At 32.0% G+C, this 15,153-nt stretch overlaps 1 protein-coding gene across 4 annotated transcripts in view; it reads right to left on the bottom strand.

Annotated features, from left to right (window-relative positions):
* Window positions 1–15,153, bottom strand: part of LOC110098771 (uridine kinase-like protein 4) — a 114,287-nt gene that overhangs the window by 56,783 nt on the left and 42,351 nt on the right. For all 4 annotated transcript variants that reach the window (XM_028693295.1, XM_028693296.1, XM_020825698.2 and 1 more), the window contains exons 3-4: window positions 9,353–9,444; window positions 6,117–6,186 (exon numbers count right to left, since the gene is read on the bottom strand). In XM_028693295.1, the coding sequence (XP_028549128.1) occupies window positions 6,117–6,186; window positions 9,353–9,444 (162 nt within the window). The remainder of the gene's footprint in view (window positions 1–6,116; window positions 6,187–9,352; window positions 9,445–15,153) is intronic.

Here is a 15,153-nt window from a genome sequence, read left to right as displayed (position 1 = left end):
TACAACCTTTACCGATTGTTATATATCAATTAACAAAATATGCTCATTTCTTGCCAATTAAATAGATAGATTCAGAAGAGAAATTAGCAAAAATATATGTTGCTGAAATGATAAGATTGCATGGAATTCCAAAATCAATAGTCTCTAATAAAGATGCCTAATTCACTTCTAGATTATGAAAAAAGATTCAAGAAGCTATGGGTACCAAATTAACTTTCAACACTGCATTTCACCCTCAGACAGATAGACAATCAGAAAAACAATTCATACTTTGGAAGAATTATTGCAGTTATTTATTTTGGATTTTGGAGGAAATTGGGAGATTCATTTACCTTTAATTGTTTTCAATCCAACATTGAAATGGCGTTGTACGAAGCTCTTTATAGAAGGACGTGTATATAACCCTTGTGTTGGGTAGAAAAATGTGAAAGAAAAATAATTGATACTATACTGGTGGATGATACTACCAACAAGATTATATTGATTAGAGACAGACTAAAGGCAGTACATGATTGACAATAAAAGTATTTTGATGGAAAACACAAGTCAGTTGAGTTTGAAGTGGGTGAATTTATTTTTATTAAAGTCAGTCCAATGAAAAGTGTGCAGCAATTTGAAAGGACAAGAAAATTGAGCTCACGATTCATTGATATTTTTGAAAATATTGAGGATTAAAAATTTGGCATAGAGATTGGATCTGCTAATACATATGCAAGGGATACATAATGTGTTTCACATATCAGTGCTTCGGAAGTATATATCAGATGAGTCAAAGAGAATGCAATCAAAATCAATAGACTTATAGCCTGATTTGAAATATATTGAAGAACTTGAAAGAATCCTAGAGTATTATATGAAACAACTGGGAAATCAGGAAATATCATTTATAAAGATTTTATGGAAGCATAAAATGGAAAGAGATGCCACCTAGGAGAAAGAAGCAAAAATGAGAGCTTAATATCCCCATCTATTCAATTAAGGTATGTTCATTTATTCTTGATTTTAAATTTCGAGGATGAAATTTTTTATAAGGGAGATTGTAATATCTGTGCTTTTCGGCTCAACCTGGCTGATTCAATTGAACCGACCTATTGTTATAATAAAGGCGATACAACGGATATGAAATCAGGCCAAATGCAAAGACAGACCGAGGCTAGGGAGTTTCGAATCACATTTCGAACGAAGGTTTGAATACGAAAATGAAATCAGGTGATTCCTCCGAAGAATAACTCCCTACTCTGTGTTTATTATCGCTAAAGAAGAAAAAATCAGGAGAAAAGGCAGTGAACAAGAGGAAGAAGAAGAAATGTTTGTCAATTCTTTCCATTTATGTATAAATCCTTCCGTAATATTTTATATAAACCGCAAGGAATATCTTCTCTAAAGGTAAAGGAAGAAAAGTTGAATGAAAAAGAAGAACAAATAGGAGTTTCAAGTTTTCTTCCATTCTCTAATGGTAGAAGAAATAGTAAGTATTTAAATTACTGATATTTTGTTATTTAACTTAGAATATTTATATTATCATTTTCATCACTAAAGAAGTAAAATATTATTATCGATAGGAAGAATTCAAGCGAAGCACGATTAAATTCGATAGTGAAGGAAAGAAAAGTTCAATTGGAATAAAAGATTTTGTGAGGTAATTTTATATTATGAAGATTGATAGTGAAATAAATTGTGGGGGAAATTCAATGTTTATTTTTTATGATATTTGAGATATCCAAATTAGATTTTAATATTAATTAAAATCTTATGTTATTGTGAACAGTTAAAGGCTCTCATACTGAGATGGGTATTGGAGGTATATTTCAAAGGATTAAAGATTTGGGAGGAATTTGAAAATACAAAAATATTTAAAGTGAGTCATTTCAATTGTATTATAACAAATGCTAGATTCTCTTTTATGTTATTTCAATATCTTTTAGCTATTGCAATTACTACATAATTATAACATTATGTTGATTAGATGGTTAATATACGGATACATTACTTGAGAAGAATAAAAGAAATGGAATGGTGAAATATTTGCTATATGATTTCTATAGAATATTGTAATACACCTAAAGTACTTAATATAGCTCAAATGTTAAATATACAACCAACTTGAGATTGATTAAATTACTGAGAAATATGTATATGAATAAAATATACTTACAAATTACTATAATATATGAAGAAAAATGAAATAAAATAAATGATGATTTATATAAAAATAAATGTATTAAAATAAAGAAAAGGTGCACGCATGCAAATTACAGGAGTTCACTCTCGTATGGGTACTGGCTAGGGATGTAACATACCTGTACACATTAATTGGAAATGAAAATGATTATACCTTTATTGATACATTTAGACAGTGCTCTTATATTAATGGAAATAAAATGGATTAAATGTTAAATGAAAATTTATAAATAAAACCGAAAATGTGAAAGATGAACTATAAAATCTATAGTATATGAAAGAAGATGTATATGTTAACTTTGTAAGAAAGACAAAGAAATATGTATGTTTTATTTTGTATGTCTAACTTTGTATATGAAATGATGATTACCTACTAAGTTTACTTTGTAAACTCACTCCATTAAACAAACTTTTCATGTAAGTCTCTTTATAAAATAGAAATGGCTGAAAGAGATGATTTTGTGAACAAAAGAAGGCACTCGAATGATAACTGGTATAATCTGGTTTGTTTCCATGAACAAATGAATAATATGTTAGTGGCTCTTCAATGCTTATAGAATGATAGTTATTACTATTATGTGTAAATGTAGTAATTGTATTAACTGTCCCATTGTCAGTTCCCGTCTCGTTAGTTCGAATATCCGAACTGGGTTGTGACAAAAGCCAAGCCAAAAACTAACAAAGATAAAGAATGAACAAAAGTCGGCTACAGATGATATCAAGAATTCATTAGTAAACTAATTAATCTATCCTAGAATTCTCCAAATATAGCATTTGCGTCAAGCTTCGTAAGATAATTTATCTATTAAGTAAAAAAGTTTCATATTCAAACTACTTCTGGAGGTCTTAGGTATTTAAAATCAAATCCTAAAAAAGAGATTATCTACAACAGACATGAAACTCTAAATTAGAAGGCTATTCTAACATTTATAATATGAGATCACATATCAATAAAAGATAAACATTAGGCTAGTGCATTTTACTACGACGAATTTGAGTTTAGAGATATTGCATTATTGCTTAATGAATTTGTGAGCTTTATAATTAAAAAATTATCCTAGAAGATTTGAAAGGTAATTAGGAAGGATATATAAGGATATACTTTCATGACAAGTCTATTATTAGCATTGCAGAAGCTCCGACACAACTCACTGAACCAACATATGGAGTACAATAAACAACAACAACAATAACATCAAGCATTTATCCCACCATGTGGGGTCGGCTACATGAATCCTTTTTCTCCATTGTATTCTATTAAAAGTCAAATTCTCATTTTCACTCCTCGCGTTTCAACATGCAATCAACTCACTGGTATATTCACCAAAACTTTTCAATCTTATATTAAAAAAGATCTTGGACAAACTAGAAATAAAATACCTCTACCAAACAATTTGGGTGAAACTTTGATGATTTAAATGCAAATTCTAACGGATGGCCAAAAGATAGTTGGAAGGATCGGGCAAGCCAACACAGTAAGCATGTACAACATAAATGAAAGGTTGCATCGCATGGATTGCAGCAAAGTTGGCGGCAGTTGACAATAGAAATGGAATGAAGCATTTCACGAATTGCAGCAAGTTTGCAAAGTAAAAAATGGAAGGCTGCATCACGGCCTGCAACAAGACTAGTGGGCATAGGAAACAAAGAAAAATAAAAATTCTTTCAACTTTTTATAATTCTTCCAAGAATTATATAGGTTTCTAATATAATTAAAACAGCTTCATATATATACCCCTTGTATGAATGATAAATGAATTAAGCTTTTCAGCCATTCCTTTATTTTTACATTAATGATTCCCCTTTCTTATTTCTTGGAAAGGCATTGTCCATCCTTTACAAATTATCACAAGTATTTTACATGTCCCATAAATTGATCTGAACTTAGTTGTTATTCATTATTTCACTAGAACTTATGTTTTTAATGATCTCCTCAGAAAGATGATTGGTGGAAGGGTTGAAACTGGTACTAAGGACCACTGAACCTTTTGCCATTTCCACCACTAGTAATATATTTTAATGGCATTGTCAATTTGGGGCATACTCTGAATAAACTTCGAGATTATGTCTCCTAATCACCATTATATGTCATTTCTCCTCATGATTTTTAGTGTATATTTTATATTATTCTAACACTTAAAAAATGATATAGATCATATGAGACCCTTACTCAATACTTATAAGCTTTGATCAATATTATTTTTCATAAGATTGCTCCTTTCTTTTATCTCCTTTTCCACACCACCACATGTTTCTATTCATCCATAAAATTTTATATATGCCGCTACCCCTCTAAAGGTTTATACATGTTGACCGCGATTACCTTCAATAGAAATACCTCCATCCATACAGTTATTTTCTATTGAACATCCTCTTATTAAAGAGATCTCTTTAAAATACATTTGTCAATATCTTTGTAAAAAAGGCAAAAGCCATAAATTGCTCATCTCATTCACTCTTATATTTTATTTTATTAGTTATCTACTTATCTCCTTTCTAAATATATTTTTCTTAGCCATATAGACATTTTAGGAAGTGATAGAAAATCTTCAAACGAAATAGTATACACAAACATTAAGATGAATACTCTACTCAATCACCATAATGTAATTTGATTGCTCCACCTTCTGGACCAATTGACAGTCCTTAGGTGTTCATAGTAATTTCATCCTAATTACTTGATCGATCAGTGCATTGGTTGCCAAAAGGTTCATACTGATCTATGAGATAGACTATTTTGGCAGTTCCTCCTCAAATGCCGAGCTTAATTTCACCAGGATTATTGTATATGTGGTTAACAATGAACGTTGTTCTTTGTTACAAGGAATGTGAGTATTGACGTCCTTTACTATGGCCTTAATCAGGTAATTTATATGAAGTAATAACATGGATACTTTGCTAAGGGGAAAAATGACATATATTCGCTAAATAATATCAGAATATTGTGCTTAGTTTGAAAAATTATGGAAAATTTATGTTAAAGATTGACTCTTTTAAGGGAGTTTGGTCATCCAGTTATTCAGTATTTGGTTATATACAGTATAAATCATATTTCCATATGCATTGCCAATAACCTTGAGTTATGTGAAACAAATCAAACATATTTAGGTTGATTATCAATTAATTAAAATGTTGTATTTTCTAAGAAATTTATCATCTCACATATCCAGTTTAAAACAAATAGCTGATATTACTACAAAAGCTCTGGTCCTTTACCTTTCTCTTGATTATGCTATAATATATATATATATAGATTATAGCATAAGGGGGAGCTTTAGCATAAAAAAGCCAACCTAGAAAAGCATTCTATTTTAGGTGACTTGTGTATGTTTTTAGGTTATATCTTAGAATATTGTACACATTCCTTTATTATAAATAAAGAGGTGCTCTAGTGAATAATATACAAAAGAAATTGATTTCCTCTCTAACAAGAAAGATCTTGGATCAAGAAACTTGCGTCTAAAAGTTGAGTATGGTGTTAAATCTGCACAATAAAATGAAAAATATTGATAGCACTTATACACATTTATGAATTATGCCCGTTGCTTGAACTGCTTAGCAAAGAAATAGAAGTGATTAGTGCCAATGATCCGTTTATGCATCCTAGGTACTTAAACATGGCTAGTGATCTGACTTATGAATCATCCATAGCTACTGACTTTCGAAAGGGTGGCCAACAATTAAGTAAACCATGCCTTGAAATAAATTTTACATTTTCGGACAAAAACATTAAGAATAATGTGTGTCAATTACCACAAAAGATTTAATTGGATTCCTTTCTTAACAATATTTTTTTCTATTAATCTAAAATAATAGAAAATCATTAAAAAAAATGATAGATGCTAGACAAAATGGAAACTAAACTGCCAAACTTATGGTAACCATAAAGGTCAGGGAAATTTGTTAACATAGTGTGAGGAAATGAGAAATAGTGCCTGGATGATCAAAGTTGTATTCATGAACAAGAGCCACTTCATCATCTGTCAAGTCATAATAGAAAGATTCCTGCATTAACAGAACTTAGAGATCAGTGAAAAATAAATATAACCATCATTAGATAGATAATGTAAAATAAACCATTAAGTTGAAAACTTAACAAAGATAGTGTATACACTACTACTTAATGCCTTCTTGCAATATCCCAATTGCAAGGAGTGAGTGGATACATTACTGAACAGATATTGGAATTATATAGGACACTAGCTGATATTATTCCAGGATTTAGATTTCCAGCATAGCAATAAAGTATCTGATCTAACTAAATAGTTCAACTATCTCAAAAGATAACTATCTATGTGATGCCATTTGCTGTATGTCGTCAAATAGTTGAAGGTTAGACTGATGAGAACTTTAAATATTTGCACTTTCAAATTATCATGAATTAGAAGTTTACTCTATTTCTGATTTTCAAAGAAGATTGGACTTCGTTGTCATGCTATTTCAATATCCATAGTGCTATGTAAAACCAAATTATTACGACATTAAAATTTTCTACCGCCCATATTTTCACTCAAATTATATCTTTTGCACTTGAGAAATTAGCATAAACTGCTTAAGCATTCTACAGATGCTTGGAGGATTCAAAATGTACAGCTTGAAGAAACCTTGTATTCTATGCTTTTCTTTCTCTGTAGTTTCATTCAATTATCTATAGACACTGCAATTCCATCACCAACATTGCATCAACTTGTTAGCTAAGAAAAAAATTTAAATTTGTTTTTCACCTAGTTTCAACAACTTTTTGTTATTATTTTTGCACTTGTTTCATAAATTGCCTGCATATTTGCACCATCTAGATGAACTTTCTGCCCACTTTCTCCTCATGCATTTCATCTCTGTATCAGTCGCTAAATTTTCATCTCGTGAAAGGAAAAAAATTAACCCCATTTTTTCCATGCATATCACACATATTCTAGATCTACCACTCCATTTCTATATTTTCTCTCACTTTCATCTAATTAACTAAACCAGGATTTACATGCATACCACTAAAGTATGCTCAATTTACGTATTTAGTGCCCAGACACACTTATTTAAACCGGCATAGCTTCTTAGTCCCGCAAAAATAGCAATGTCTGAGGGTATTACCATGGTTAATTATGATTTGTTCTAAACCAAAAATCAATATACTCTCTCAACCGAAAACTTCTTCCTCTCATTCATGCAATTCTCTTTCATGATGAGCCCTGATAGAAGGATGAGGAGACTTTATGGTGGTTCTTGCCATAGAATCTATACGAGAAAAATATCAAAATGATCCCTCAACTCTTTGTGAGGAACCAAAATAGTCTCTAACTCTTTTGAGGGACAAATTTGATCTCTTAACTCTTTAAAATAAGATATTTTTTGTCCTAACATCTAATGTTGGAGTTAATGGTGTTAAATGTAATGTCATTTTGGTCATTTTTTTAATTAAACATTAATTAAAGGTAATTATAATTTTTTAAAAAATTATTAAATATTTTCTTAATAAAAAAATTAATATTAATATTAATATTAGTTTTAAAAATTTTAGTCATATTTTATAAAATATGATATTTATTGATTAAGAGAAATCAAATGCAAATAGATGTTACTTTCAACTTAGTCACACATATTTTTACCAATCATATTTTATAAAATATGACTAAAACTTTTTAAATTAAAACTATGATTATTATTAATTTTTTATTAAAGAAACGTTTAATAAATTTTTCTAGAAAATTTATATTTAATAATGTTTAATTAAAAAATGACCAAAATACCCTTACATTTAACATCATTAACTCCAACATTGGATGTTAGGATAAAAAAGGTCTCATTTTAAAGAGTTGAGGGAAAAAATTGATCTTTCAAAAGAGTTGGAGGACAATTTTGATTCCTCACAAAGAGTTGAGGGGTCATTTTGGTTATTTTCTCGAATCTATAATATACATGACATAGAGGGAAGAGAGAATCACTCAAAGTAGAGAGTGTGTCAATGCTCTTATATTTGAAATAAAATCATCACTACAAGAATTGATGATGCTACGTCATTAAATAGAATAAAATTATAACTGCCTTATGTCATAACATCTAGCCTATAATTTTGTGCCTTCTACACCAACTTTCTACCATCTCTCCGCTCATGCATTTCATTTACATTTCAGTTCCTACCATTTCCATCCCATGAAGGGAAAAATTGAGGACCTTATATTTTCTAGGCATATTTCATCTATTCTGTCTCATTCCCCACATTTTCTCTGATTTTCATCTCATTTGCTAAATGGGATTTACATGTATACTGCTAACTTATGCTCTATTTACATATTCAATTCCTAGATTCACCAATTTACACCCACACAATCATATTCTCCTTAATATTGCAAATATAGTAGTGTTCGAGGGCATTACCATAGTTAATCGTAGTTTGTTCTAATCCAAATACTCAATACCCTCTTTAGATGAAAACTTCAATTCTCATTAATACTTTTCTCTTTCACAATAAATCCTAGAAAAAAGGATGATACTTTATGGTGAATCTTGTCGAAGAATTTACAACATAAATGACTAGTAAGAAGAGTGCATTGCTCAAAGCATGGCTTATGGTCAGATTAGAGCATGTCAATGTTGATACATTTGAGATAAGTTCGTCATTAAAGGAACTGATGAAGTTATTGAATAGTTAAAAAACTTAATTGGTCGTCAAAACATCATGCCGACAATTTAAAATGCAGGGTAACATCATAAGCACAAAAGTAAAATGCCAAAGACATAAAAACTACACATCTAAATGAAAAAAAAAAACTAAAATTAAAATCATCTTTCCATTTGATCATTTTACACAACAAATGCTTTTTTATGATTGTAGATTTGATATTTGAATCATTGAGGAATAAGCTTAAACTTCTTTAAAGATTCCAGCATAAGTTAAGAGTATTCAACATCAACAGCTAGAGAAAACTATGCAATGTTAAGTCATTAGAAAGCAAACAGAAAGCAAGGTTATAAGTATAAGCTCTCTTGTGGCTAGTCAATGTTTCTCGAGGCATTTTGTCAGGAATATTAAACTTGATGATGCCTCTGGTACAACCTGTCCAGTCCAGTGTAAGAACCACTTCAAAAATGCATAACAGATGATATTTTACCATTATGATCCATGAAACAGCTTTAGCAGCAATCAAATTAAATAGCAAAGTAGAATTCAAAATACTTGGTTGACAAGAGCAACTCTTTGGTCATGAAGTTGATCAATAATCATATTACAGACTGTTGTTTTTCCTGAAGATGCACCACCAGCAACGCCTGCATAGATTGGAAGGATTATCTTGCTTTCTGAGATGCGATTCAAAACAATTAAATTATAACTTTCAGAAAGATATACGAGAAAATAATCCACAGGGATCCTCATAGCACAAATAACAGCAACCTTGTAGCAAAAACCCATACTAATTTACACCAACTTGCTTAAACTGTTGACTAGCAAAGAATTCCCATTGAAGAATAACTAAACACATGCTTCCGAGAAAAAAACAAATTAAAGATACTTCTTGCAAGAAAATTTTTCTTGCATGGTTTATTGGAAACTTCTTTTTTCTTTTGCATCGTCGCCTATTGGAAGTCATAGGAAAGCAAGGCAGGTAGAGTGATTAGGATTTCCTAATTAAGGCATGGAGAAACATGTTCAAATTACATAAATAGCCTCTTTGCAATGCAGAGATTAGGGTTTTGATAGGAAACACTTGTAGATCTCAAGTATTTCCAATCAATCTTCGGAAAACATCGAGAATTCTCCACACAAAACCACAAAACACTAGATAATTTGTATTATTTGATGAAAGGGAAAAGGAAAATACCAAGATACAATTGATCCTCTATGTTTAAAATTGCGTATTCGGGTATTAAGGCGTTTTTCATTCGTGAGGCGAGGCGTAAGCCTCAAGGCGTTTTGAGGCGTAAGCCTCAAAATCAAAAGATTGCGTAAACATAAAATGATAAATTTTTTATATACTAATGAGTGAATAATATAAAACATAAAAAAGCATAAGATATGAAGTGAAATCAAAATATCCCAATAATAAGACAACATGAAATATAGTTCAACTCAAAATTCTATCTTTTTATTTAATTTCTAAAAATAAATATCAATGACATATCACATAAGAACTCATAAGTTTTTAATATTTTTTAATCGGACACATTTTCGGCGTGTCCGACACGTGTCGGAGGAGTGTCGGACGAGTGTCGTGTCGGACACGGTGTCGGACACTGCACGCCTCTTTGAGCAGAAGTGTCGGTGCATCATAGCATTCGGCACATACAGGAAGCGGACATTTTAGCCTCTGTTCGCGTACCCTTCGTACTGGCCGGACCGGTCCGGTTTAATAATAATCCCTTCCCAAAGATCCACCTTATCCACAAGGCGGAAGACGACACCCTCCTCAATTCCTTCTTCATCACAAACGATAAGAATCTGAAGAGTTCGGTCCTTACACGTGTGCCCCGGCATATACCTCTTGTCACATCTGAAACAGAGCATTTCGCCCTTTTCTCTTATAATTTTGTTTATGTGAGCTTTCTTGAAGTTGCCCTAGGTCTTACTCCTCCATTCTTCTCCTTTGAAGTCTCCCGAAAAGTACCCGGTGTCAGCTCCTTAGGTGCAAGAAAGATGATGTTCCTCTTGTTCGGATCTCCTGAGCTACTGCCACCCATCACTCTCTCCAGGTGCCTCTGATCCTCCACTAATTGAACTAGCTCCATAGCCTCTCCCAAGTCACAAGGCCTCATTATTCTAACCACTACTCGGATCTCTAGTATCAATCCCTTCATGAAATTTACCTCTAACACTCACATGAAGGCGGTTCGATCAGCTAGCAAGATACTCAAATCTCTCTTGGTACTCCATCTATGAACCATCCTATGTCAAGGCGAAGAGCTGCTCGTAGAAATCTCCTCCCTTGCCAGTTTGAAAACATTCCATCAAACAATCCTTGAACTCTCTCCAACTTTGTATGGGTCGTCGCATGTATCTCCACTGGTACCAAGACAAAGCCTTCCCTTCCAAACATAGGCCCAATGCCATCAGTCTGTCCTCCTTTGTCATCAACCCAAAGATGGGCATCTTCAGCTTTCTCACCTTCGGGTCATCCCTATTTCCCATAAATCCTCTATAGTCTCTCATTCCTTAAAGAGGAGGTGCCCCCCAATTATCATGCTCTTTCCTTCGACGCTCATACCCAGATCCTTCCTCAAAATCCCCTCTTCTTCTTTCAAAATCAACACCCATGCAATCGAAATCATCCCCTCTCCTTACAAATTCAACACCCCTTCTTACGTAGCCAATGCTCATCTACTCACTAGAAAGTGGTTCGAGAGGATGCATTCTGTATTATCCCTCCAGAATCTCCACTTCTGGATTTTCCCTTCCCCTAAATATGTTAGGGTTCCCACCTCTTCCATGGCCGCTGGTAGTTTCCTTTGCTTCCGATATCACCGGTTTGAGTTTGGCTTCAAGCAATTTCTTCAACATATCTTCCACTACGAAGAATTTTCCCTCCATCCTTTCATTGACGGATGCGATCTGATTTTGAAAATCAGCAATCTTCTCCTCAAAATCTGCTTTGAGTTGCCAAGTTCTCCCTCTAAAACTTCTACTTTCCTTCCGTCCATTGGTTCCCTTTAGATCGACGTGCTCTGATACCAATTTGATAAGGAACACCGGTAGATCTCAAGTATTTCCTATCAATCTTCATAAAACAACGAGAATTCTCTACAAAAATCCACACAAAACCATAAAACAATAGATAATTTGTAATATTTTGATGAAAGGAAAACAAAAAATATCAAGATACAATTGATCCTCTATTCGAGAGGAGGATCTTTCTCTCCCAAATCTCTAGACGCCACTAGAGCCCAAAGAAACTAATAGATCTCAAATTTCAGCCAAATTCAAGATGCCCTAACCCTAGGAAAACCAACTATTTAATGCATACAATTCAAAAGAAAATTTCTAAACAGTCTCTTACATTCAAATTTCCCTCCCAAACCCCTTAAAAATCCTTCCAAAACAGCTCCCTAACCCTTGCAGCTTGCGTTCGATGCATACAAGAGGCGGACATTTCCGCCTCTATTCGCGTAAGTTGGTCCGAAGGGACCGGCTGGACCGATCCAATGGAACTGTCTAACGGCTTTGTACATTAACCCCTCCATGATTTGGGAATGCAATGATGATACCTCTTAATCTATGAATGAGGATGTGGAAAGTCTAATGGAACCGATATGATATTTAAATTAGGATTTATGTGGAATACTTAGGATGCAATAATTTTATGGATAAAATGAAAGAGGAACAAAGAGGGATTAACACTGATTAGTTGTCTTCATTTAGACACAGTGAATAGGTTCTAATCACAAAAATAGCATCTCTATAATGCAGGGATGAGACTGTACATCAACCCCTCCATGATCCGCTTCTCTACTTCATTGTTAATGGGCTTGAATTGAGATTTTAACAATCTTTTGAAATTCGACCATGTAAAAATTAACCAATCATAATTTCTAAATTGTAAATTCCATGGCACTAAAGGAAATGAGTAAAAATCATAATCGGAAAATATTATTTTCTTTCTATTAGAATGACCGTACACCATGAAATACATTTCAAGAAGCACAAACAAGTTATTAATGATCTAAATATTGATGGTGACATTGAAGGCAACTCCAATTTTGCCTAAGCCTTGAAAGGTTAACAAGGGTCGTTATGATGAAGTTGCCAACTTAACAACAAGATCTACAAGGCAACCATCATAATAGCTATTTAGGTGGACATCTACTTGGAAAAAAAGCGAAATACAACGCCAGACACATCAATGGAGCTCGATACCTTCGCATAATGTGGCATAGCAAAGAATTATAATTTATAAATATGTGATTTTTCTCTAACTTATAATTTTGTTATTACTAATATCTTATTTAAGAAAAGAGATGAGCATCTCATCACTTATAAAAATAAATATAGTAAAACTCATATTAATTATTTTTTGTAAGAAAAATAAATCATTTAGATTGCATAGATTATAAAGCTAATCCGAGTGAAAGTCTATGTACCCAACAGGCCAACACTGCTTATTAGTGTTGGACTTTAAAATGAAGGGGCAGATTATGAAAAATATAGTATATAGTTATTCTAGGATTAGATGGTGGCATTTAAAGAACTCTAAAAAAATATCTTTGAGAATAAAATTCACGATATTAAGATTTTGTAGGTGCATGATGAAGCTAATGTTATGGGGAAAAAAATAACTTGCAATATCAAAAATGTTGCAAATAATGTGCTTGAAGTATTAAAAGAAAAGTTTTTAATAGTAAAAATAATTGGTGGTGTAAAACCCGAAAAATGCCAATTTTAGATCTCGCCCGCTTTTTGATGCACCGCGACGAGATTTAAGTGAATTTTTCAAAGTCGTCGGAATTTGACAAAAATAATTTTATAAAATTCTAAGAAATTTAATATATATATATATATATATATATATATATATATATAACTTATATTTAATTTTGTTTATTTTGAGAGATAAAAATATTAGAAGTTTGAGCATACCTAAACTACCCATATTAATATTAAAGCGAATGTGAAGCATTGGAGGGCAATTTGGTCTTTGGACTTATCCCTAATTGTCCAAGCCTCTTAAGGGACCGAAGGGATTCGGTCCCTTCTCATTCCCGCTAGGCCGAACGAAGAGAAAGGGAGACGGACGGAAGGAGGGCGGCAGGAGCAAGTCGACGGCAGTAGCTAGGGCGGTTTCCGACAGCCGTTCGTGAGGGAAATTGTAGGGGAAAGCCTAAGGAGCACTAAGGTATGTTTCTAAACCTAGAAATCTCTATCTTTCCCTTGGATTTTTGAGATGAAGAATTTAGGATTTTGTGGAATCATTGAAATTTCTTTAAGAAATTAAGAGGGAAGATCTATGAAACGATTTTATACATGAGAATGTGCTTTTCTCCAATAATTTTTAAGATTTTTAAAATTAGGGTTTTTCCCATATGTTGATTTTTATGAAATCTTTTAACAAAGTTTATTCCTAAGGGTTGTAGGATTATTCTAATGCTGAAATTTTGAGATTTTTCTCAAAATATTATTTTCCAGATTTCTAATTAATTTAAATCCGAAAAAAGAAATTAAATTAAATTAAATTAGGATTATGATAAAGAGTAAATTTGGCTAAATTATGTAATTGTATAAAATTATGAATTTTTAGAATATATATTTTGCTTTATGTGATCATTTGGAGAGAGGGAGAGGGAGAGAGAGATACTTTAAAAGTTTTATAGAAGTTGTTTCATTAAATTTGAGATGATTAACTTTAGCTATTGAATATTAAAATATTTTCTTATAGGTGTTATTTGTGGTGTTCTCTAAGGAAGAAGGACTAGCATAGAGAATAATTTCCTAATTTCTGTAAGTATACATGGTTCTTTATATACAATAATGATTTTTCTCAAGTTATATATTTTGAAAGACCAATCATGTTTATAAAATCTTTACTTTTGTCAAATGGTTGATCATGTAAAATTTTATGTTATATTTTATAGCATTATATGATAAATTTCATATGTTATAGAAATGAGATGAAATAAGATGATATGAATAGGATATGATTGTTATATTGAATGTTTGTATGTGCATATTGAATTGATGGAGCACCCCCTTATGGTACTAGCTGGGGGCGCTGTACTCGTGCACGTTAAAATGGTAAATGATATGAAAAAAGAAATAGTAAAGGAGTACCATTATGGTAATAGACAGTGGCTCCTGGAACAGTTGTAATATATACGAAATGAGAAATTTAAGAATATTGATATGAATATGAAAATGAAAATGAAAGATATGATTTTATGATATGATATATTTAATGACATATTTGTAAAAAATCAATTTATATTATGTTTAAATGAAATGTGACATCTAGCATATTGTTCAATTTATGTTATGTAGTTTAGAATCGTGTTTTA

Source organism: Dendrobium catenatum, unplaced genomic scaffold, assembly GCF_001605985.2.
Source record: "Dendrobium catenatum unplaced genomic scaffold, ASM160598v2 fragScaff_scaffold_249, whole genome shotgun sequence".
Classification (NCBI taxonomy): domain Eukaryota; kingdom Viridiplantae; phylum Streptophyta; class Magnoliopsida; order Asparagales; family Orchidaceae; genus Dendrobium; species Dendrobium catenatum.
The sequence above is the reverse complement of the archived record's forward strand: the minus strand, read 5'-3'. Positions and strand labels throughout refer to the sequence as shown.